General features: G+C 40.2%; 1 protein-coding gene across 3 annotated transcripts in view; it reads right to left on the bottom strand.

The window, feature by feature from the left end:
- Window positions 1–26,620, bottom strand: part of SMOC1 (SPARC related modular calcium binding 1) — a 118,082-nt gene that overhangs the window by 60,551 nt on the left and 30,911 nt on the right. For all 3 annotated transcript variants that reach the window (XM_048485793.1, XM_048485792.1, XM_048485795.1), the window contains exons 3-5: window positions 24,123–24,235; window positions 17,080–17,179; window positions 15,747–15,794 (exon numbers count right to left, since the gene is read on the bottom strand). In XM_048485793.1, coding sequence (XP_048341750.1) covers window positions 15,747–15,794; window positions 17,080–17,179; window positions 24,123–24,235 — 261 coding nt within the window. The remainder of the gene's footprint in view (window positions 1–15,746; window positions 15,795–17,079; window positions 17,180–24,122; window positions 24,236–26,620) is intronic.

Genomic DNA, 26,620 nt, shown 5'->3' with positions numbered 1-26,620 from the left:
CTGTTCTTTTTTTAAAAGCATTTTTTGTGACCTTGTGAAATATATTTCAGTCAAATCCAGAAGGGTGAACAGACTCACTAAGGTTGCCTTGTGCAAGAGCTAACACGTGGGAATCTTACAGAGATCATCACTGCCAAAAAGACATCCCATTCCTGATCCTTGACTGTCTGGAAAAAGAAGAAAAGGAGATTCTGGGAGCCAGTTAATATATTGGGTAGGAACCAATGTTGTGTGGGGCCTTCCTACTCAAAGGGACAGAGGATGATGACAGATTAAATTTTTCAAGATGCCTTCACCCTCTTTCATGCTTCAGGACACAATGTGAGAATTACTGGTCTAATCAGTTAATTGACTGTCCTGTAGAAAGTTGATCAAATAAAAGATCTTCAATTGATTGACAGCTTCAGATCTTTCAGACGAACAACAGAAACCAGTGCAAACTTTTTTTTTAAAAAAAAAGAAGTGATTTCTACAAAGGAATGTTTTACTGCTGCTTTGATAGTCTTTCATCAGTCAAGTGTTCATTCTATATTTCACACTGACATATCTCTCAATTGCTTAGATTGTGAATAAGGAATTTTAATTGTTACTTCAAGCCAAGGAACAGTTAAGACAACTGTTCAATCTCACTTTATCACCCATTTACTCGATACTGTTCCACTTTACTTAATTCATTGAACATGCAACACACACATTTCTACAGTTTGTTTCAGAACAAATTTTATTGCTAACGAGACAGTACAAATAATTCTCAAACAATTTTAATGAAGTATTTTTTAAAAATGTTTGCAGACCACAAAAGAGGCAATTTTTCATGTTACCCAATCATAATAGACTTTATCATATGCACTAGATCTCCATACATATAAATTGATTAGAAAGATGTAAAGCAGTATAATCTTACAACAGTCAGTTATCTGCGCAAGTGCCCAAGAATTCGATAGGACATATGGAGATTCATCTGGTAATACTTAAGCTATTGGATTCAAATAGCTTAATACTTAAGCTATTGGTTCAAATCCCCCACTCAGCCACAACATTCACTTTGGGGGAGGTGAGACACACTTTAACTCCTTGAAGGATAAATATTATGAATTAAACTATACATATATAAATACATAAATACATAATCTTAGAATGGCATAGTGATGAGAGTGTCAGAGTAGGAACATCTAGTTTCAAATCCCCACTACTTGATGAAAACCCACAGGTTTCAGTTTCAACAGCTAAATATTGTGCAGTAGTGTATACAACTTATTTCACTTTACAGGCTAATTGAAAGTCTTAATTGTATGCTTAAGGTTTTGCCTTCCTTTATTCTTCCTACAGGCATTATAAATTTCCTAGTCTTGGTATTTTAAGGAATTGCAATTTTGATGAATTATGCTTTACCTATTTGCTATCTTTTCTGGTCAAAGACCACATAAATAAACTACTACTACTACTACTACTACTACTACTACTACTACTACTACTACTACTACTACAAATCCCCACTGTCATGAATTTTGATGGGGGACCTTGGGCCAATCACTCTCTTTCAGCTTAACCTATCTCACAGGGTAAAGGAAAACAATACATAAAACTGAGCTCTTTAGAGACAGCTTAGGACAAAAATAACAGACAATCAATATGTATACATGAAACTCTTATCATAATAAATATTCCCCACTGGATACCTAACAGGGATGTTTTTGATTCCCATTAACATGATTACACAAACCCCTCCCCACTCCAGTTTCAAACAAGCCCTGCGATGCCACCTTCAGAGCTGGGGGTGAAAGGTGGGGTGGGTGGCCTTTCCTGTGATGGCATGTTGCGTGTGGAATTCCCTTCCCTTTGTGGCTCAGCTGGCACCTACACAGTTTTCTTTTACATGCCAGAACAAAACATTTATGTTCACCCAGGCTTTTAAATTAAAGGGTAGAGTTTTTAACACTATTTTCATCTAGAAACTCTTATTTTAAGCAGTCAGTGATCTGTTTTTATGATATATGTTTTCGTGAAGAGGCAGCATACAAAAATTCTACATAAACACAATAAATAATGACCACATATCCTGAACTCTTTAGAAGAAGACAAGACACAATTTAGCAGCAGTTGCGTAGTGGCTAAGAGCAGTGGCTAAGAGCAGGTGCACTCTGATCTGGAGGAACAGGGCTTGATTCCCAGCTGTGCCGCTTGAGTTGTGGAGTCTTATCTGGGGAATTCAGATGAGCCTGTGCACTCCCACACAAGCCAGCTGGGTGACCTAGGGCTAGTCACAGCTTTTCGGAGCTCTCTCAGCCCCACCCACCTCACAGGGTGTTTGTTGTGAGGGGGGGAAGGGCAAGGAGATTGTAAGCCCCTTTGAGTCTCCTACAGGAGAGAAAGGGGGGATATAAATCCAAACTACTACTCCTCCTCCTCCTCTTCTTCTTCTTCTTAAACAAATAAGTAATATTTCCACTTATACATTTATGATCAATGATGTTTGTAAAAAACTGAATATTAAAAAAATCACTGCTATATTAGAACCTAGTAAATAAAAATTTCAACAACATATATTAAATGCCCCGTTATTCTGTTAAATGCATATCCCAGAAAACCAGCTTGGGAGTGAAAAAGAGAAAATGGAAGGAAATGAGCTGCAAAACCAATCTGAATTTTTAAAAATATTAAATACATTCTTCATCTTCCTCAAAGAAAACAATTCCACCCACCGGCTCTATGATGATTAAATACAAATTACTTCAAACGTTTTTTAAATCATTACAGACACAGTCCTACTTGAACTAAACAGGATTGCTAGTTGCACAAGATTAAAGTTATATGAGACAGTAGAAAAAGACAAAGTGGATTCTGGTTTTTAAAAGATTTTGCTTAAAATAGATACACTTCTGAATTACTACCACTCATGATACAGGTATCAAACCTCATTGATTTCAGTCCAGGACATAACAGTTTTGATAAAGATAATTAAAAAGGCTCTACTAGGATCCAGAGTCCCTAATATTCAAAGTACCTGACATTCAAACCCCAAACAGAACATTGCACACTTTTGGGAAAAAGCAGTAATTTATAGTTTACAAAAGCTGCCCATGCTAATTACAACAATATGCCGTGAGAAAAGTCTCCCAAGTTGACATAGTCACTTCCATTAACTTTCTGGAACTCATTAGTTCCTCTCCCTTTTTCCATCCCTCAATATCTCCCTTGCAGGTGCATCAATTGTGTGTGTGTGGGGGGGGGGGGGGGGCAGAGAATCCCTTATGTCTTTAAGAATTTGTGATCCAGCATAGGCAGCCAGCATGCTTCCCCAACAGACAGGGCAATTCTCTGGCATGCAAGAAAGGCTGTCCAATGCAGAGACAGCTGGAAGTCACTTCAACCCCCAATGACACAATTCAAAGCCTCTTCTGTTTGGCTTTTTGATTCCTGATTGACACATTCATTGCTGGCTGGAGATAAATGCCGATGTGAGGACAATGTTGATCCGCTCCAGCTATTCCAGTGAAGGACTTTTTAAAAAAATAATAAACAAAACAAAAATGGTATCTGAATAGAGCTTGAGATAGACGGAGAAGAAGCCTAGTAGCTTTAAAGAGGTTGGCAAGTCGATTGAAGAGTTAATTGTCCGGGTGTACAATGCGTTTATTCTGACCACAGACAAAGCATTCCCTCTTCCTGGTAGCAGTTCTTTAAAAGGGATGTGTCAAAAAGGACCCTCTAGAGCTGCTAGATTTCTCTTATAAAAACATTGCTTTGGAAACCTTGACCGTTCAATTCATATACAGAGCACTTTTCAATCCAGTTGCAAACCTTCTATTCAGTTAAATGGTTTAGATCGTATCAAATCATCATTTAGATATTAGGTATGGTACTAAGATATCTGGGAGAATTTTTTGCACTATGTGCACTAGCAGTAAAGCTCATTGCATGAACAACTACAACAGGCTCTAGAAAACTGTTGGTGAGTTAATGGCGCCCACGAAGGGGGCCAACCCCTCCTGCCTTTCCTCCCTGCTTGGTTTGGTAATTTACCACAGATTAAGGAAACCCAGCCTAATTATTCATTTTTAAAAGCTTTCTTACAGATTCTGCCCCCTCACACACACACAAACACAGGCTCCCCTAACTTTACAAATGGGCTCTCCTTTCTAATAATTCCACCCCCCCCACACACACTCACACACAGACAGGGTTCCCTAATTTTGAATACAGGCTGTCCTTTCTTAAATTCCCCCCTACACACACACACAGACTTCCCTAACTTTGCAAACAGCCTCTCCTTTCTCAAATCCCCCCCTCCCCTAACTTTGCAAATGGGTTCTTCTGGTTCAGCTGCGGCTTGACAGATTTTGTCCCATGTTCCCAGGCAGGAGGTTCTTCAAAATTCACCATGGGGACCTAGAACAGATAGGGAGAAGCACACCGTGGCGGGAAGGAGGGAAGAATGGCTTCCTCCTGCACTTTCCCCCCTTTTCAAGGTTTACTGCTACGATGGAGAAGTCTACTGACGGGGCAGTATGGTTTCCTATAGCAAGAGCTGCTGAGCAGTGTAGTCCTTGCTCCTCAGGGAGGAGCTGGAATGTGGACCCTTCTGGATAGCTGAGGACTACATTTCCCAGCAGCCTTCACTTCTTCTGGTTCATCATCCAGAACCCACTGCTTAATTATATGGTAAGATTTCTTCCAAACACTGATCTCCCTTTTAAAATTATGAGGCTAAAAATCCAAAATGTAATCTTCTATGAAAACTTCTAAGGATAGGTGCACACACACAGAAACACTAAACATACAAATCATCTCCCTAGCTTCTGTCACTTGTCCCACACATCTACCAATTTCCCTGAATTATTAGTGCTGGAAATCTCAAGCAGATGTATACCCAGTCTAGTTAATAACCATGCTGCAGATGTCTTAAAGTGACATTTATTTCAGTCAACCATCTAACACACACAATTCTTTGAGTGTTCATTAGGACCATCAAATGTTCATCTTTCAGCTTGTAATGTACTCTCCTAGCTGCAGCTAATGGTATGTTGGCAAAAAAGGATATTGGTAGGGTTACTGCAAAAACCAATTGTGTGTGTCCATTCCTAAATAACTAGGCAGACCCATACAGGAAGAAAATCTTGCACATGACACACACACAACACCCCTCAGCAAGGAGTAGTAGAAAGATATGTCATTTTTACTGACAAGCAGAGAACAAACATCTCTATGTTGGGCACGCTGATTCAGCCAAGACCTGAACTATTCTTCTGCAGAAACCCACTACTCCAAGCACAGTGAGGTCGTTTCCCCACTTACCTTTTGGTGCGCACTACTCTCGCCAAGTAACGCGGGGTCCAGCGGCACTCCCCACTACAGGGGGTATGGCCGTACAACTGCAGCAGCCTCCCAATTGCCACAAGGTTCTCACTGAAGCGAAGCCGTCATTTTTGGCGCTGTTTGGAACAGAGCCTTTTGGGGAAATGCACAGGGAGAGCAGGGCGGTGGGGAAGCCCAGGGGGGTGACTGCGGGTTTGAGTTTTCCGCCCCTGGCAGTAACGTGGAGCCTTTTGCCCAATAAGGAAGCAGTGGGTTGTGTGCAAGTGTGCACCTTTTTTTATTTTGGGAAACAGAGATTGACGTGTATTTGACCCCACGTTGCAACGTAGGGTCATTTATATAGCAATGCAAGGGAGCACTCACTGAAAGCCTAGTATTTTTCCCTATTTGCTATTAGAGTTTCTGTGGCTTAACTAGTTAATGCAGCCTTCAGTCTGCTTGTGCTGCAATGTGAAACTTGCTCGTTCTAGTCCCACCGGGGATGAGTCATGTGTATGAAGGAATTGGGGCTGATTTTTGAACAGGACAAGTTTCTTCTGTTTGGGCTGAAAGCAGCATGAAAGCAACTGGTCCCACTGTCATTCAGTTTAAAACTTCAAAACACACCCACCATTAACCCCCACAGTTTCTGTCCCCAGCACAGTTTAAACACCTTCCATTCACTGTTTTGTAAAAAATGTGGAGCTGAGATCCACGATTCGAAGCAACGTCTGGTGGCTGGTGAATGAATGAATTTGTGAATGAAGAGGCAGCAGTAAATGAATTACTGAGGCAGCATTAAACATGACAGGACGTGGAAACAGAGCTTCATTTCCCCATTTCACTGTGTTAGTCAGTTCTGCCTTGACATGCCTTTTCCCCCACCTTCATTTAGAAGGGGAGCTGTGGCTCAGTTTGTTAAGTGTTTGTTCTGGTGTGTAAGAGCTTGCTGGTTTGAGCCCGCCCCGGGGTTGATTTCGTGTGTGTGTGTGTTTCATAGAACTAAGCAGTCTGTGGCATGGAGAAAAATGTCTAACAGAAGGACCAGTTCCAGTGCTATGTATTTTCACCCCAGCAGGAAGTGCTAGTAATGGGAGAGTGTTTCATGTGAATGCTTCAGGTGGGATAGATATGAAAACACGAAGGCATGCAGGTTGCCCTTAATCGCCTGTTTCCCTGTTTCTGGGTATGGTTGTGCGCATGCTCGCATAGATGTGGATAAAAGTTTTTTAAAAGTTCCGCCTAGCAGCAGCAGCCAATCAGGATAGCCCCTGAGCTCAACGCGCATTCCACAGTTTCAAAGTAGGGAATCCTGGTGGCTGCTGCCCGAGGATCATTTGAGGGGCAGAAGCTGCGGTGGGGAGTACAACCTCACGCTCAAAAACACCAATTCAAACGAGACCGGTTTGCCTCAGCTTTTTTTTTTTTTGAAGTGGGGAAACGCCCTGAGACTGTTAAAGTGAGAGACTGCTGAAGAACTGTTACACAAAACTGCATGCCAGTTTGTTTTCCTCATTTGTGAGATTTTCTGGCCTTGACAGGCACAAAGCTTGCAAAATTTGGATAAAGAAGATACTTTAATGAAAAAATTACTGTGTTATACATGCACAAACCATTCATGGCCTTCAAATTACTGCATAAAAATAGTTCACAAATGTATAATGACAATACACATGTAAATGCTAACAGTGGGTTTTAGTTTAATTGTCTAGGGGGGCGGAATTACATGATTATTGCAGGTATATGGAACCACACCCAGGTTCATGAACAATTCTGAGCACAAACAGAATTAATTTTTTACTCACTGTTCTGGACAGTGGTTCACATCCCTGTATATCATCCCTTTGCTGCAGGGATACCACTTTGTTCAGCTAGCATATACAACACTGTTGTAATTCCTGGACACTGTTGTAATTCCTGGACACTGCCCATGCCACCATTAAAGCGCAACAACAGAATTTCTTTCAGCGCTAATCAGCTAAGCCTTCTTTGCCGGCTCTCAAAGCGCCCTACCGCATTCGCGATGCGCATCCTGCCTTGCTTTTACAATGTTATGGGAGCACACTCTTCCAGCAACGTCATTCTTCCCAAAATATGATTATTTTCAGACTAGCAGTAAAGTTCATTTTAAAATGAAATAAAATGAACTCTAGTTGGGGAGGGCGGGGGGGAGAGGGAAGGCAGGATAGGACTGTTTCACTTACCTTTTTCACCAAACCATGCACAGCTTTGGAAACAGGCCCGCATTGAGGATCAGGCTGTTTCCCCCCTTCTCCTTGTTCCCAAGTCCTACAGAAACAGGGAAGGGAGGTCCAACATGGAGTCCAACATGGAGGATCAGGCCCTCTTCTCCCTGCACCTCATTTCCCGAGTCCCCAGGTCTTGGGAAGGAATATGGGTGGAGGTTAGAATGTGAGAGATGCACTTCACACCCATTGGCTAGGGGTCTGTCATCAGACATTCCAACCCCTTAGCAAATTGTATATATAGATTGTTAGAACTATTCCAATTGAAAGTAACATGATGAGATTTAAGGCAACATTCTCATCTTGGATGTATTAACTATTGATCTGAAGTCTGTTTTGTGGATATGTTTAGGGCGTTGAATAGTTGTTTTATGCAGTTTTTATGCCTATAGGTTGTTTTTAATGGCTTGCTTGTTTTTATATTGATAATTTAAATAAGTTTTAAAATTTATGCAGGAAGTTATTTGTAAATCACCTTGAGAAGGACTCCAGGAAGGCAGCATATAAGTTCTCTCGTAGAAATGAATGAGAATGGAAACGAATGGAACGAATGGAACCAGTTCGAATGAATGAATGAATGAATGAATGAACGTTGAACGACAAATGGGCGGGCAGACGTTGAATGAAATAGGCCGGGCGTATATCTACTGTGCTGTCTTCTCAGACCGAGGCATACAGTTGCAACTTTATCTCTTTCACAGTTCACTATCTCAAACGATATATTCTGAGCCAACTTCCAATTTGTCTAAAGAAATATGAAAAAGTTTCCATGCAGAAAACAAACTCATAATATGACTGAATTTTTGTGAGGTCAAAGCAGTTTCTTTCCAATAAATTCTTCCCGTTTAGTTTCTTTCTTTCAGCAATAAACTGAAGAATGATTTTGGTACCAAACCTGGTTGATATTAGTGAAGTATACTAGACACTACAGAGATCCAATTCAAAAACTAAACGATGAAAATTATACAGATCATATTTGAATGAAATGTTTAAACATACCTATCTATAGTGAGGTAATAAATATTTCCCATTTCTTTCTGAAAATAGCAATGCAATGAAAAAGCAGACTTAAGCACAACCTTTTCATGCAATAGAACAGGATTCTGAATTAATACCTCTCTTTTTAAAAAGGATTCTGAATTAATACCTCTCTTTTTAAAAGTCTCATGTTCTCATATTTTAATTGAGTTTCAGAATTTTACATGCACTTAAAGAGCACCTTAGAGACACCCCATGCCTTTAAGCTACTCTCGTCTCAGCCCAACAGTCTCTCTCTGAAGTAAAGTCTCTCTATAAAATCTCGCTCACATCTTCAAGGCCTTAGGTTGCAGAGAGTGGGGGAAGGGAGGGCAGAAAGTTTCCCAGATCAATGGCCATTTGAAATTCAACCATATGGTCGAAGCCCTACAGCTGCATGTGTTAATTACCACACGTGCCCCCTGTAAAGCAGTCTGTTAAACACAAAAAGAAAAACAGAAAAGAAAAAAGGCTGTTCCAGAGGATTAAGTAAATAGTCCAAATTTTTTTACCTAATTCCTCCCAGACACATGGACACACAAACTGCCTTCCTTCTGACACCTGCATGCTTAGGAGCCATAATACCCCCTTTACATCTCCAGCCATGTGTGGTGAACCTAAGCAAAACCATTGCAAAGTGTACTTTCCCTTGTCAACCCTTTTCTCTCTTCACCCCCTGCCCGCCCCCGCGTCTTTAGAGACCTAATTTCTGGCTGACAACCAGACTGAATTTTGGGGCTTACAATATGCCTTTTCATGTCCTCAGAGAAGAGAATGCCACATTTCATCAATTAGGTCTGTGTTGCTTGTGAGGGGAAACAGAAAGGGCAGGTTCGTTTTTGACAGGGATGTTTCTAGTAGATGGAAACTGTTTGGAATTCACCATTTCCCACTGAAGATATATCTGGTTGTCACAAGTATAAGTGCAATCTAATCAGTCCAATAACTCCACAATAAAAACTATAAATAAAGGAAATAGTCACTATGGAATCCAGTAAGGAAACAAAAAAAGGAATTCAAAAGGACAGAAAATATCTTCAGAAGTCATCACATATCAGTTTTATAATCATTTCTGGAAGACAGCTGTAAAGAAACAAGCTATCATCACTGTGTTTTTCAAGTGAAATTAAGATTAGTATACTCTCTGTTAAATGTGATTGCCTGCTATAGATAACATAACACCCTCCAGAAAGAATGGTCCAATCCAGCTAAGTCAGCTGCCTCTCCCAACACACATCCGTACAATGTATGCATTGATGCTGATACCACTTTTGTATCAGCATCCCTGCTATTCAAACTCACACAAATGCCAGTCTCACGGACCTTCCCAGGCAGTCACCAGGTCCTGAACCAAAGAATCTGTTCCTCTAGCTCACCGATAAATCCAGTAATTGTACAATGTTTGATGTTTTTTTCAAAGTCATCAGATTTTAAGGTATGTTTTTTTGAAAAACCCACAAAAACACACACACCCCTGTTTACTCAAATCTCAACCCTGTATACTCTTTTCTGGCAGATCAGAGGGAGGTTTGATCCTCTCTTTACAATGAAGCTGGTTTTCTCCATACAACAAAATGCAAAAAAAGATCATTCTTTTTTAGTGTTTATCTAAGAGCCTTAAAAAATAGATCAGTACCACAGTAATATTTTTAAAAATAAGTGTTGATTTCTTATTACAATTCACCACCACAACAAAAGTTTCATTTAAAAAAGATACAAATGATTAACCTCATCAGGCGGTAGGATGGTTCCGTATGGCAAATTCTTTTGCACAGGCGGATGCCATGCCATGTAAGCACTTCTGTGCCACAGCAGGGTGTGGGCCAGAGGTGTTTCATGGGTGGAGCTGACTGTAGTCAGTTTCCGCCCGGCCTTTAGGGCCAGAAAAGCTGCAGCCTGGGGCTCAGAGTTATGCCACCCAACTTCATTCAGCCTTATGGAGAGCTTTCAGGCGGCCAGGGTGTTTTTTTCTTTTTGGCTGAACCTTGTGCTGCCTGAAAGGAGGAGCCATTCCCGGCTGCTGTGCCCTCTGGATTGGGCTGTTATACTAGCAACTGTGGACAAAGAGTTCAGCAGCATCTTAAAGACATAGGTTTATTCTGACATGACTTCTTATGAATGAGAGGACATTTCTATCAAATGCATAAACTTCTTAACTGGATTGCTGGCAACTTTGCTTAAAACAAGAAAAGTGAGTGATCTGGCATTTAAGTCCAACTGATGAAGAAATGGTCACATCTCTGTTTAACAAACCATTCCCTTGGTGAAGGATTCTCCACTGACTCTGGAACTTTTGGAATTTGCTAACTACAAAAAGAAGGATTGCTAGATTCTGACTGATCTAAGAGTGGATGGTTTAGTGCCAAAGGCAAACACCCATTTCTCCCCACTCTCTTTAAAAACCCCATTATGAACATCTTGTGCCAGATCTATGGTTTATTCAAAGAAAAGTTTGGAATTATAACCCCCCACCTCTTGACTGAAAGGAGCTTACAAATTCCATTCTCTTCCTCTCCCCACAACAGACACCTTGTGATGAAAGGAGGGTTGGGAGAGTTTGGAAGAACTATGACTTGCCCAGGGTCACCCAGCAGGAATGTAGAAGTGTGGAAACAAATTTGGTTCACCACTCATGTGGAGGAGCAGGGAATCAAAAATGATTCTCTGGATTAGAATCCACCTGCTCTTTAACCAGTACGCCATTTTGTCAAGGAATGTGGAAGTCCCTTGTGAGAGACTGTACACTGAATCTATTCATATAAACCTCTCTTGATTCCCTAAGGGGAAAATATTGATAGTCACATTTTACTGTATTAGACTTAATATTGAGGCAGAAAAGGGTGAAATATGTATCTAAAATGCTAAATCCAGTCAAGATTACAAATTCAATATCTGACAACACTGGAGCTGTGATGCAGATAAAGCAGAGGCAAGTAGCTGAGAACAGTTAAGAAATATAAATATCTAGAGCAGAACCAATATAAACAATAAAATGACAACAAAGAATCAAAGTCAAATGTGAGGTACGATAGATGTAAAATGGAAAAACAGTCACACTGTCCTGGATCTGATTATCTATTCCGGTAGGTACCTTTGCAAGAAGTCTTCTGCTGGTCTGGCACAAGGAGCCTTTCTCTGCCATAGCAAGACTGAATGTTCCTGGCACCAGTGGAAGGCCATTTCCACATGGCAGAATCGTACCTGGTTACAACCGGTTACTTACAATACGGGTTTGTTTTATCCTGGTTTCTCCCTTTGCATGGCTGCCTGTTTTTTGAAAGAGTTCAGTGAAGACCGGGAGGAAATACTCTAAACTCTTTTGCACAAGCCCAGGACTTCTGTAATTACATTTCAAGCATATCTGAGCATGCCCGGTGTCCCATGTTCTGACTGACTGTTGTTTTTGAGTGGCAGCTTGAATGAATGTCAGAGGGGGAGATGATAGGGGTTGGGCAGAATGGTGGGGAGATCAGGCAGCTGGGTGGGGAAAATAAACTGGTTCTGCTCCCATGGTGTTTGCATGGTAGCAGGCTTACCCCAGGATTTCTGAAAAGAATCACCAATTTGGTGATTTCTGAATGCCCTGGGATGAGGGAAATATTGTGGAGCAAACCCGCTTGAGGATCAGAACTGTGCAAACTTCTTGCACAGAACAGGGTATTTTTCTTGCTCAACCCAAGATATTTGGACCGTGCAGAAATGGCTCCATAGTTAGCAGAACACACGTTTTAGATCCATTCGAGAGAGTTGTGACATTGAGACAATGGGACATTGAATTATTTCACAGCCGAAAAAAAGGGGCAGTAGAAGGGCAGGATTAGAAGAACTACATATTCAAGACAAGCTTATATGTCCAGAGCAACTCTCATTCAAGCCAAAAGCAGCTGTTTTTATCACTGCTATCTCAATTGATCATATTGAATGCTTTAATATATTAATGTTTTAGTAAACAGTAATCAAGAAACTTCAGGTAAGCACTGCCAAAACAAAGGCAAACAAGTATCAGGCGGGTTTATTGAATGGGGTGAATAATCTCTCTTTTGGCCAGTCTAAATTGCACAAGGAGCAGAATCTTATGCATTATTATGCAAGGAATGGGGACAGCCAAGGTGAGCAACTTCAGCTCTTGCTTGCTTATATTCTTTTCATTTTCAAGTAGAAGAATATACTACCTTGATTTTGCAGAGGCAAAACTGTTTATGAAGAATAATGAAAAGAAGGGAAATACATACATGCAGTGTGACAATTTTCTTCCAAGACCACTAGCGTGGCAAACAAATGGGAAAGTTCAACAAAAGGGCATTGCCACAAGGATGGAGACAGACATAAAAATATTGTCAGGCTTCAGTCAATTCACCATTCAGCACATGGCAACAAAGACCTGAGGTGATCTGCTTTACATCAACCACATATGAGAAGGATTAAAGGTCGTAAGTGGTTAATCCAGGAGCTGAATGAGCAAGAGGTTCTATAAACCTCAAGTGTTATTCTCACTTTCAAGGTGATGTACGAGTTGAAAAAATATTGCTAAAAAGGCAGCCCAACCATATGTTTTAGACAAGCCAAATGGTTAATATTGGAATTCATTCTGAAATGGATAAATTCTGCATCTTTGCAGCAGTGAGATCTATACAGTATTTAATTTAGGAAAGGGAAAATTGATCCATTGAATAATATGGGGGGAAAGGGAATAGTGGACTGGGTGGATTAGAAGAGTTATAATCTAATGGCTGTTGTGGGTTTTCTGAGCTGTGTGGCCATGGTCTGGTAGTTTTTGCTCCTAATATTTCCCCCACATCTATGGCTGGCATCTTCAAAGGCATGTCACGGTAAAATGTGCTTCTCTCCATGACTCTATAATCTAGCATTGCATTTTCCTCGGAAAGTCATAAACAGTCTCTCTTCTACTTGCCTTAAAAGCCCCTCGACTAAGGGCAACAAAGAAATTGGTCTATGTGCAATGGTCCTCCCTTCCAAAGCTGGTATATGATTCCTGCTGTGAGGCAAACTTTCTGGCTCCAAGCCCTCTATTGCTTCATATACCAGAATCTAACATTAGTGCAGACTTTTGGCATTAGACTTTGGGGTTTAATCTAGATACAAAAAAGTTTCAAAAGAATTGGCACCTTTTCATCCAGGTTCCAACATCCTCGCTGCAACATGTTTCTAGTGAAGACATCTAGGCCTGCCCCTTGGGGGGGGGGGGGGTTACCTGCTGTCAAGGGTGCAAATGTTAAGCTAGCAGAAGCAAAATTTCAGAGTACCTTTAGAAGACCCTCCTGATGATACCACCCAGGTTTGGTTCATAGGGGCCAAAGTTATGGACCCTCAAATGTGTAGCCCCCATCTCCTATTAGCTCCCATTGGAGTGTTTTTTCAAAAAGGTGCATATACAAGCAGGTCCAGGAAAATCCTGTGATATAGGGGGGTGGGGGGAGAGCTGATCTGTGTTCCATGGTTCGGTTGTGAGGAGATCTTGAGGGAACCTGGATATTTCAGGTGACTATCCCAGGATTAATCACCAGTGAGGAAATCACCAAGGTTTTCACAATTTGGTTTTAAACTCTGAGCAAGGAGAGGGATAGCTCCATGACTGCCAAAAGTTAAACAGCACTCCGCAGAGCCAGTTTCTGGTGGAAACAGGTTGGCCCTGCACTCAGTTCACTTCACAGATAAAAAATGAGCTGTGTACTTGGTTTCATATATGTGGCAAATAATTTGTGGCAGATCTAGTGAATAGTCCCTTTCTTACAGTTCCATAAATTTGCCAAGCATATTTTGAGTGGGGTGGAAGGGAGAGATACAGAGGTGAAGTTACATCAGCTGTCACTATGGGGTTTATGCACAACTGAAGCAGATTTCATTTCCCTGCCACTCTTCACAATATGTTGTCCTTAAGCATGTAAGATGTGCTGGGAAGACTACCTCAAAAAGCGTCCGCTGAAGATGTGTTCCATTTGATTCATTTTCTTGTGAGTATCCAACCCATGCCAATCACCTGTGTGATTCCCAAGATACCATTGTTAAATTATTATGTATTGCTAACCTCAGAAGTCTGGGAATATGGAATCATTGGACAGACATATTGCAAATGAAATATTTATTCAAATGTATTAGCTACATACCATACAAACAAAAAGACAACTTAGGTGGGAAGCACACACAAAACATTAATGCACAATACCTCAGAAATACAAATTAAGAATTCCAGAGGATGAATATTAAAAATAAACCCATTTATAATTAAAAATATATACAAGTAAAATCGCTATTTCAATTTGTTAAACTAATAGGATATTTTGTATTGCTACTATAACGTTGAGAAGTTGTTACTGAAATGTATTACCTCTGGGTCCTTGGCTCTTAAAAAACAGGCTTTTATACCACAAATTGCAGAATGTCAAATTTCCTATAGACCTGAATTCAACAATCTAGCTCTTGTTTCTAAATTTACATAACTGTACCATACCTGAGCTCACGAGGGGAAGGGAGCCATATAAATTTTAATAATTATTATTATCATCTTCTTCTTCTATAGGGTTCCACAGCAAAAATAAATAAAACATCATTCTAAACTTTTTTTTTAATCTACAAGCACAAGCATTGACTAAACTATTATAGCTGTCAAGCTATTTCTCCGGCTTCTTCAAATTCTTTGCATGAAGGGACTGATAGACTGAACTAGTGCCAGATCTTGTTGCAAAAATATTCACAACTGTTCTGCCACTTTGTAGAGGAACAGTTTGTAGGAAATGGAAGAAATCTGAGGTTGTGTGCTACAATAATGCTTTGGTTTGATCAGGTCATCTCTCTGTTGAATTCAACCAAAACATTCAAAATACTTACAACTTGATGAGTCACTGACATCAGTAAGGAATGGTGTTAGGGGGGAAAGCACCTTTGAAGATTCCATACTTGGAAGAGCTGACTGATGTCCTCACCATGCAGGCTCTCTCTCTCTCCTTAGAATCTTCTGCTAAGAGTCTGCTTTCTTATGAGATGTAGCCATGTTCCTCATAAAAGGAGAACTTTTGACTCAAATTTAATAGTATGGTATCCTTTTAATGGTAACCTTTTAATTTAATCATGCTTTGTTATAAGAATTACCAGCATGGCTCAAGTATGGCCCTAAACTACCGGTAACCCTCCTACTAACCCCACTTCATTAGAGCACAGAACTCCACTCACCTTTTCTCCCAGAATTACCCTGTCCTAATGGTTTGTCAGTTACTGAACCTTAAAGAGAAGAAAACAAATAGAGATGTTAAGAAAGTATGCAGGTGAAGCATTCAGTTACCACCTCCAAAAGCCCAATTCAATGTATAAGCAAATGGAACATTTGCCTCAGATGCCACGCTCTGAAAGAGCAACTAGACAGATTCTCCCACATACACTCCATTGGTCCCAAAATATATTGCTGCTTCACTTGCTGTTTTGGTACGAGGCCAGACTTTTTTTTGGAAAATTACAAGATATTGGAGCTTGTAAAACAAGGAAAAACTAAACAAACAAGAAAAGAAGTGGTCTCCAGGAAAAATTTAGCAAGCAGTATCAGGTATTTCATAATAGTGGATTTTCAACCTACAAGGAAAGAGGGAGGTGGGAGGACTCTGGTCACTTTGTATGACATAGCCAAATGCTGTAAAGTCAGAAGTCTACTTCACGCTTTATTGAAGTTTCAGGGTACCAGTATTTGGGGCAGTTTTATACCAGGATTTATTTATTACTTTGGACTGGCAAACTGTTATGAAGGACTCCTTTCTTTGATTCTATTTGTTCTGAATACAGTTATGCTCTTTATATTCAAGAAGGCCCTAAGTGTCTTCCTGAATCCTACAAATGCCAGCAGAGTAAGGTGACATGACTCCAGAGGTGGAAGGAGGGAAGCAGCTGGCCTTTGGTCATATCAAGTCCTGCATTTCTGCTCTTAAGACATTTATACCAGTAATTGATTTTTAATTTCTCAGACTCTTCTGTGGAATTCTATGGCACTAAGCATTTAGGACAAACAGAACATGCAAAACTGATGGGATGTGGGAAGCAAATAAAGCTAGATACCTACAGCAGCTAAAGGGGGCAGTTTGTGGCAAGAACTAGAAAACTAATTTAGATGTGATTTTAAAGTCTTATTCAATGTTGATTTAATTCACTTCTATCCTAAAATATTTCTGTTGGACAAATGCCTAATCATATGTATCTCTCTCACACACATACACATATATTACAGACTCTCTTTACAGAGAATATGCTCATTTGACAGGATCAAAAGGCTACTTTGCTCTTAAAAATATCTTCCATTTTACTGACAAAAAGCTATGCAATTATATGCTACAACTGCTACAGTTCCAGCTTGCTACACTAGAATTCGCAGAAAATCAAGGGCCAGTTGGCTGAGCTTGGGCCTAATCTTTGGTTGCATAAAATATTCTACGTGTTTGAATTAAAAATTAAGGAGTTTGCTCTCTCATCTGGTCACTTCGGTATCAAAATAAGAAATTATTTTTTTCTCAGCTCATAGTACCTGAACAAACAGGAGTTTTGTTTTGAACTGAAGAACCACTGATGGGTTTGCCATCTGGAGTGACGCACCAGCAATACCCAGTGTACGTGTGACACTGTACCTGTTTTGGGAGAAAGAGGAAGAATACTAGTAAATCATTCATTTCTCAGTATCCACTCACACCTGTGCTAAAGTGAATATAAAAAGTTCTGTGCCAGCAACAGGGTAGATCATTCAGTAAAAAGTCACACAATTTCAGTGAAAAGGAAAAGAAATGCCTCAACTTCACATTTTTAAAATATAATGCTTTATTGTGACATGTAGTCTCACGAATATTTAAAAGGAGTTGAGGCGGTCAGTTGAGGAATTGAGGCAGACAGGCTAGATGTAAGGCCTGCTGTGAGCCTCCATCTCTAGCCCCTATGGTTAGGTCAGCCCTGAACACAGCTACCCATCTAGGATTACCATAAATTAGGGACAACTTTAAATGAATGAGAGAAACCACAAGATATTCAGGAAAAAATGTATATTTTTTATGTATCTAGGTAAGACTACTGTAACATTCTCTGTGCAGGAATGCCTTTGAAATGAGTTCCAAAACATCAACTGGTAGAATATTATTTTAATATTGCGTATGATTTAATGTTTGTGATTGATTGCATTTTAAAATCGCATCTATTTGTCTTTGGGAGGGGGAGATCTTTTGGAAGGTGAGATCTATTGTCTTAATAAAATAAAATATAAATCAGTCTGATTAACAACGTAGATATGGTATACAAAATTATACATTATTATGCTAGCAACATGATCAGAAAGGCTAATGCGAACAGAACAGTGCCTTCTGAACAAAATGCTAGCTGATTTTACTAAGACCAAAGAAATAAAATCCATTGTACAAAAGCTAACATTTTGCTTAAAATATGGGATAAATGTGGAAATTAATTCCAGCTGTTAAAGATGAGCTTTCCAATCTGTACTGGGACTGAGATCATTTTAGGATATGGAAAGCAAACAAAATGGAAAGATACTAGGAGCTATTTCTGGAAAGACTACAAACAACGCTTTGCAAAATTTCTTATATTGCAAGAACTCCAGTTCCTACTGGCTGCCAATCATGGGCTGGCAACAAAATGTTGAAGGCATATCAGAGTGTGAGGAAATAACTCCTTCCTTCTCCTCCCCCATTTTTCCTCCCCTTCTCCAAGCAGGTATCATAGATTTGGAAGACTTGAAAATGCCAGAGGGACATCAGGAAGAGGTATCTGATACCTAGGGCGGGAAAGAGAGAAGAAGAGAAAACTGGTGACAGGGGAGCAGATAAAGTTGGGTTGGCTGGTTGATGAGGAGAGGAGAGGAGAGGAAGTAGGAAAAGGGAAGATGCTATGAAGGCTGCCAGGTTAAAGAAAGAAATAGCAGTGGAGCAAATACCGAGGAAAATGAGATTGCTCCCCCTGCCTCACAAGTTTTTGCAGATCCCCTACTTGTAGTTCTCCAGAAGCCCACTTTCTTCACTTTTTATCTTTCCAGAGTCAATCGCTTGTCCCTGAATAAACAGATTGCCCTATCCCAAGGGCTCATGTTCAGTGGCATGAAGGACCAAGCTAAGAGTTGCCATATGAAAAGATGTTTATGGCTGTGAGCATCCAGTACAAACTTCTATGATCCCTTGTAGTAGTGAATGATGAAATCTTCAAGAGGACACTCTCCATTGCAAGGATGAAAGGATGAGAAATACTTATTTGTTATTATTTGGTAAGCAACCTTCATTTTAGCCTGTAGGTGTACCGCTGCATGGGGGTTAACAGGAAATCAATAATTAGTCCATTTCGGGGGGGGGGGGGGGGTAAGCCGAATGCCAAGCTGAATCTGCTTAGAACTGCATTAAACCAGAATGTCAGAAATAAAAACTTTAAAATCCCTCATGTTCCAGAGGGACAGTGATTCTCTTCCCCCTTCCTGCAGAGATTTTCATAAGATATGATATCCAATGGCAGATAAGAAATGAAATAACAAACATCTTCCCCGGTTTTCTTTCATCAGCAAGGGAACAGGGGAAGAAAAACATTCATTTGACATTCAGGAAAACATTTTCCACAAGCAGAAAAAAAACACATTTAGTCTCTGGGGGATGCTGTGGTTAGAAAATTCTCAGCAGGACTACTGCATGCAAAAGCAAAAGGGTCACATGGGCACAGACTAGAGAGAACCAAGTGTGATTCAAAATAGGTTACTGTGTACAATAGATTGTAGGGTACTAGAAGCTCTCTATATAAATTCAGAGCTTCATAAATATTTTAAAATTATATTTTAGAATGCAGAAACAAAATTGCATTTTTATGCATAATAGATCATGCTGCTTTGGTTAATTTGCCTTTCTACAACACATGAAATAGCTGAATAAAAGTTTTGTAAGACAACTTTGAGGGGGAAAAATTTTTAAGCACACAGCAATATAGAACTGGATTCATGAGGCTAGATACAAATTCCTGTGACGAAAAGAAACTCATACAAGCAGTTCTTCTCTCACTCCCCACAACCCCCAGGTAACTCTGTTCTGTTTGGTGTTGGGCAACACTCAAAAGCAAAGTGCGCCATGCCATGGCACAGTAAGGCTGAATGAAATAACCCCCCTTTACATACAGAGTTCACTCTGCTAGCAGAAAACTGGGGAAGGTGCAATTGTGCTTCACTCCCCGCACACTTTTTGCAGCTTCCCATAACACAATACCAATCATATATAAGCATCCTCCAAGCCTCAGCATTTGAATTCCCTAAGAATTATCAGATGTATGTTATCAGACCCTGGAAACTTACTGGCTTTTAGTTTCCCTTACAGGTCTAGAACGTCATCTCTGGTCACCTCAATTTATTCAGTTCTTCAGACTCCCTTCCTGAAAACAGTATGGATACATCCCCCATGCTTTTCACAGAGAACAGAGAAGCAAAAAAAAAATTATTTGGAATCCTAGAGTTGGAAGATACCACAAGGGTCATCAAGTCCAACTCCCTACCATGCAGGAATACTCTTTGCCATCTCCCCATTTTCCTTTAGCAATCACTTTATTCTTTGGTCATTCAAGACCCAACTGCTTCTCAGGCTAATTTCCTCTCTTTTGAGTGGGTGGCAGCTGTCAAGTCATAGTTGACTTATGGTGATGCCTGGTGGGGGTTTCAAGGCAAGAGACATTCAGAGGTGATTTGCCATTGCTTACCTCCACATCATGCGCCTGATATTCTTTGGAGGTTTCCCATCCAAATACTTGTCAGGGTCAACCCTACTTAGCTTCTCAGATCTCATGGGATTAGGCTAGCCTGGTCTGGGCAGGTGGTTTCCTACTCTAGATAAATTTAAGGAAATGTTTATTGTTTATCTTGATGCTTCTAGCAACCTGCTTCTCAAGTTCTCTTTTTGCACACCTAATGATTGGTTTACATTTCTTTTGCCGGAGCCTGTGGTCCCTTCTGTTCAATTCACTGGGGCAGACCTTCCACTTTTTTAAAGAAACAACTTAATTTTTTAAATAATTTATTTGGTATTGTTAACCATGTAGGCATTCTTTTAGACTCGGCAATATGTTTCATGACCTGGGGAATGCATTCTATCTGGGCTTCAATTAGAATTATTTTAAATAGCCTCCAAGCATCTTCTATGGATTTGACTCTCTCGTGTTTCCCTTCCAGCTTCCATTCAACTATTATCCTAATTTGCATGAAGAAATGTACCTTTTAAGACTAAAGAGGAACTGAATCAACTTGCAGAAAGGGGTTACTCTTCTAAAATATGGTTCAGGGGCCAACTGTACACCAAGAACAATTCTACTTACCCCAAAGACCAAAGTAGTGATCAAATGATAATTCCCCTTACATATAATACCAACTACAAACCTGTTCAGGCAGTCATAAAACATTGGCACTTTTTGTCTAACATCTCACGGTGCAAAAATCCTCCTCTCTTTATAGCTAAACAGTAAAAAAAAATATCTCCCTGACAGTTAGTGAGCAGAAGGCTGCCAGAGAGGGGGAAAATAGAACCAAAAAAATTTCTTTGCATGTGCAGAAACAAACAGAACATTTCAGAGTTCTAGGGATACCAAGACTTTTATATAAACTCATTTAACAACTGCAATTTGTGTGTGTGGGGGGGGGGGTAATCAGTAGCAAAGCTACAAGGGAGCGGGGGATGACCATTGCACCAGGCAAGTGCCTGGGGGGCACCCCCAACACCTCCCCCCCCCGCAGTGCCACACACACCCTTACCTTAGTTCAGCCTGAAAAGGGCCCTGATAGGAACTACACTACCCAGGATACCATGCGAGCCCCAAGGTCTCCTGGGTAGTGTACTTCCCTCCAAGGCTTTTTTCAGCTTGAACTGAACAGGCCTGATTTTTTCAGCCTGGCGTGGGGAGGGGGGGCATGGGGGGCGGCGGTAGTTGTGGTGGGGCCTATAGGGAGTGAAAAACACAGAGTTCGCCCCAGGCGCAGTTTGGCCTAGCTATGCCTCAGTAATTGATGTTATTCAATGTCCCTGTAATTTGATGTATGTTGAAAAGACTATCAGACCTGTCAAGATAAGAATTACAGAGCATGACACTATATAAAGCTGAGGAGACTGAATGCTCCACATGTCCAGCACTATCTAACCTCTGGAAACACTGAGAGACAGCCACAATTTTGGGAGGTGGAGAACTTACAAGATCTTGCACAACTGTGAGGATGTTTATAAAAAAGAGAAGCGTTTTGGAATCACCATGTACAAATGTTGGCATTTCAAGGTCTGAATGAATCAGCAGACTGGATGTTCTTTGTATGATTGAGCTTGTGGCTTTTTGATTAGCAGTATAAAAAATCTATTCCCCTTTTCTTTCCTCTCCGTCTCCCTCTTCCTTTCTATGTAAAATGCATCAAGTGGGAGTTATTGCGTCATCCTTTTATTTCATATAATAGCTGACCAAAGCAGAGTGCTATTGCCATTACTGCTTGATGTTACACACATCTGGAAACACTGGTAATTAGATACAAAGTATTTTTTAACTGGCTATTTAAAATTACTTTTATGGAAAGGGTCTTTGGTATCTTAAATTTAAACTGTAACTCAGCTTATGTATATATTTTATCTAGATTCAGGTGAGTCAGTTTCAGTGGTGAAAGACTCATGGCTTGCGTTAATGGGAAACATCAGCCCACACAGAATATAAGGTCTATAAGATATTAAATTTAATTATTTGTCCCAAAATTTTTAGTTATATAACAATACTGGTTATATTAATTAGGTTCTTTTCCCTTCCCTTTTCTTAGGGCATTTCATTTTTAGATAAAAACAATTGTAAGGTATATTTCTGTATGGATTACAGTTACAGTTTTGAACTTTCATGGTACCTTTCCACTGACCTGAACTTAACAGCATTGTGGTCACTGTTCCCAACTGGTGTGACAATTTCGACATCACTCACAAGGTGATGAAGCGATGCTCAGAACCAAGTCCAAGCTCACTTCCCCTCCCACTGGCTCACTGACCAACTATTCCAGTACATTGTCATTTATGATGTTTAGAGACCTCATTTCTACAGCATATCTATATATTTCTACATACCAGAATGAGAGAACATCCGTTTATTTTGTCTCTTACCATATCCTAGGTAGTCTCAAATTTTATGCTTGCATCTGTGCACAAAGGAAATATTTTTGAACTCCAAATATTTTGGGGGAAATATAGAGGAAGGACTTGGCACAAAGAGAGATATTTTTCATCATATTGTTGATTAAGAAATAAGACATTGTACTTTTTGTGCATTTCAGATTTGAGTTTAATGGAAAATGCAGAACTACTATTTTACTTAGTAAAGACAATGAATAGGATGTGTTCTTAGAATGTCACAGTCATTTTTTTTAAAAAAACCCTCTATCCCATTTTTCTGTCTTTCCTTAATAAATATATATTTAATAAACCTTCAGAGCCCTACTCTGTGCAGATTTTAAAAACTGAAAGGATTTGAAATTTTTCAGAATTAAGGTATAGCTTTCTGAAAACAAAAAAAGAAAAGAAAATGTGATTGAATAAAACTAGAAAGTGTGAAAATGCCAGAGTATTGCATGATCTTGACTACCATTCTGATTTGTCTAGGAAGCCTAAAACAATTTTGCTGAGGCCTGGAACTACAGGAAAGGAAGCAGGGGCAAGAAAGAAGAAAAGGATTTCCTAACACAAGTCCTCACATGCTCTCTTTTAATGTTATTGTACTGCCTAGATCAAATCAACCCAGAACTTGAACTCTTCTTGAAGCTAGAATGACTAAACTGAGGCTATCATATTTTCATAATGTGACCAAACTACAAGAATCACTAGAAGAAACAATAATGTTAGGGATGCTAGATTAGTTGAAGGCAGCAGGAAAAGAGGAACACCCAACATGAGACGGATTGACACTATAAAGGGAGCCATGGTCTTCAGTCTGAGCAAGACTGTTGAAGATAAGATGTTTTGGAGGTCATTACTTCATAGGGTTGCCTTAAGTCACAAGCAACTTCATGGCTCTTAACACACACAGTGCCTAGAAAAGTGATACCTCCCCCACTTTACTCTTCAAAGTACCTGCTCTTTTGATTAACACTACAAGTTATTTATTTAGATTTAGATTTTTAAACTGCCCTCCCCTGAAGGGCTCAGGGTGGTGAACAACAGAAAAAAATTACAAAAATTCAAGCACATAATAATTAAAAACCTATCATAATCAAAACAGTAAAAACAATAAAAGCAAAATATTACTATAAAATGGGAACTATGCCATTATACCCTCACCTTTTCTGTGGCATATATTATCATTTTATTTCTCAATACTTAATTCTCATTAGTCATTTACCTTCATCTGTCCATTCCCTTCAAAATTCAACTTGTACTGGGAAACAAGACATTGGAGCACAAAAGGAAATGTCATGTATTACTGAAGAATACATACACATTGCTGGAGAATGCATACTTTAAGTGAGAAAGGACCAAGATCTCAATTTAATATATGTTGTCAAGAGATACCTATGAAAAAATAAAGCAAAAATTGAAGAACTCTTACTTGGGTAAATGACCCATCCTCACTGCACTCTGGAATGAAGACTGCTTCCTGGGGCTTCTTTGCTTGGTCCAGTGCTTGGGCTCTTTCTAGTCGACATTTGCTTTGACCAGTATCTAGGCAGAAAAATAATAGTCCTTGCAATTTAAGTCTGGGTAGCCAACAAAATAAATCAGACAGGGTTATCATATTCCATCACAAGGCTGCCCAGGGAGACAATATGGGGTCAAATGTCACTGGGTTGCAGCCATTTAATCACATGGGGGGCGTGACTCCTTCCCCTCAGATCCGTACACTGACTGATGCAAAAAAACTGGTGCAAAAAAATTGTTTGGTCATGGTGGGGGAGTGCTGCTGCCCATATAAAGGGGGGGGGATGGTGCAGAAAACTCAGATTTGCACTGGCCTACATTTTCCCTAGATAGGCCTTTGCTAGCAGACCAAAAACTGTTTGTGATATAGGGCTGCTCAATATTCTATCCTGCTAAAATGACATTTTATGTTGTTAATTTCACATTAATGCCCAAAATTTCCCTCTGTTTGCAAATCCTTGCTAAGAAGGGCTGATATTTCTACAACTAGGTGACATTTTTCAGCAAGTCAGCAGAGAAAAGGATGAGAAATTTCACATTATCCACGATTGTGTTGCTGAACAGTTGGAATAACTGCTATGCTGGATATTTTCCCATCATATAATAGCATACCTGATGCTTAGGGTTGCCAGATGGTTTCAATGAAGATACTAGACACACTTGATAAAAATTTGTCCCCCCCTCAACACATATGATTAAAAATGCACGGTCCTTTTAATAGCAGTCTATGTGTAGAAATGAGCCATTGAAGCTTTAAATGGCATGATGATTTTAAAAAAAATCCTGTTAAGCCATTTTCCTCCAGGCAGTTGACAGTCCTAACCAAGATCTACCCAGACCTCATCTGACATGCTAAGAATTACTAATATCACACTTCCCTCCCATTTTTCCTGCCAGTTGAGTCAGTTTTGTTTCTCTAGGGGTGTCGTGACTGGTGGCAAAGTGGCAGATTTGGTTCTTTTCAAATCCTGCTGTCTGCAGTAGTAAACAAGCAAACAGGGATGTTGCTCCTTTATCAAGTTGCAGAAGAAGAAAGAGCACATGTTTGAAACTCAGTCAAGGTGGCTGATTGAATCTTTTATTAGAAAATCCTGGACATTTAATAAGTCCAGTATTTTCTCAATTCATTTACTGGACAGAAAGGGGTATGTTGTTACTTTCTGCAGTGGCTGGCCTTCTACAGATGCACATGTAACCCCTATGATCAGAATGGGGTGACCCAGAAAGGGGTAGAGACTGAAAGCAGCAGAAGGCTGCAAAGCTCATGAAGTTGGAGGAAGCAAGGCTACCAGGTTGGGACCTTGATTGATTTTTATAAGCCCTTAACACCTTGTCTAAGGTAACTCACTGGCGTAATGCCCATTGGGCAAGGTGGGCAGCTGCTCAGGGCATCACCTTGTGGGGGGCATCAAAATGCTGGGTTCGTTTTTGGGTATTTTAGTGGTTTTCCATTTTTGGCCTGCAGGGGGCGCAGTTTTTAGGCTAGCGGCACCAAAGTTTTGAGACTGTGCCTTCAGAAATGTGCCCCCCACAGCCTGCAACCCCCATTGACAGCAATGCAGAAAACTCAATGCAGAACAAAGATTCTTGGACAAATTTCTAGGATGTTCCTGCAGGGGGTGCATTTTTTGATGTATCGGCACCAAAATTTCAGGGTATCATCCACTTGGAGATGAAGTGGCTTTTACCCCCAAGGTTTAATTGTGAATTGCAGTTTGGTTCAAGAAGGCCAAAGTTATGGACCCTCAAAACTGTAGCCCCCATCTCCTATTAGCTCCCATTGGAAACAATGGGGGATGGGGCACCCCCTTTGGGAGTCCATAACATTGGACTCCTTGAACCAAACCTCACCAAACATGAGGAGTAGCATAAGGACAGTCTCCTGATGATATGCTGAAATTTTGGTGCTGATATGTCTAAAAATGCACCCCCTGCAGGCACCAATGTCCTGGTGCAAAAAAATTTGGTCGTGGTGGAGTGGCTGCCCATTGGGGGGGGGATCCAACTCAGGTTTTGCCCAGGGCTACAGTTTGCCCAGGGCTGCCTCATTACGCCCCTGAGGTAACTGCAATGTTGTTGGGAACCAGTGGGAAGGGAGTTGTTTGTTTTTGCTATATTGTAAATGCTAGAATTTATTGTTTCAGGTTTTTTGTGTATGTATGTAAATGGTGAGAGTTCTTTTGGGGACCTTCATCATCTTGAATCCAGTTCACCAAGCCTCTGGAGTCTTCATGAGCCAACCACCAGCAAGAAGAATGGACTTGGCATGATCAGACTGTAATTAAAAGGACTTGGAATGAAACTTGACCTTGGAGTGTTAAGTTAAATGTTAATGTTTGATAATTGTCATATGTTAAAGTAAACCATTTTGTTTAAAATGTAGTTGTTGCAAACTCCTTCCAAGTTCTG

The sequence above is a fragment of the Sphaerodactylus townsendi genome, linkage group LG02, assembly GCF_021028975.2.
Source record: "Sphaerodactylus townsendi isolate TG3544 linkage group LG02, MPM_Stown_v2.3, whole genome shotgun sequence".
In the NCBI taxonomy this organism is placed as follows: domain Eukaryota; kingdom Metazoa; phylum Chordata; class Lepidosauria; order Squamata; family Sphaerodactylidae; genus Sphaerodactylus; species Sphaerodactylus townsendi.
Note: the sequence above shows the minus strand (reverse complement) of the source record. Positions and strands in the feature narration are given on the sequence as shown.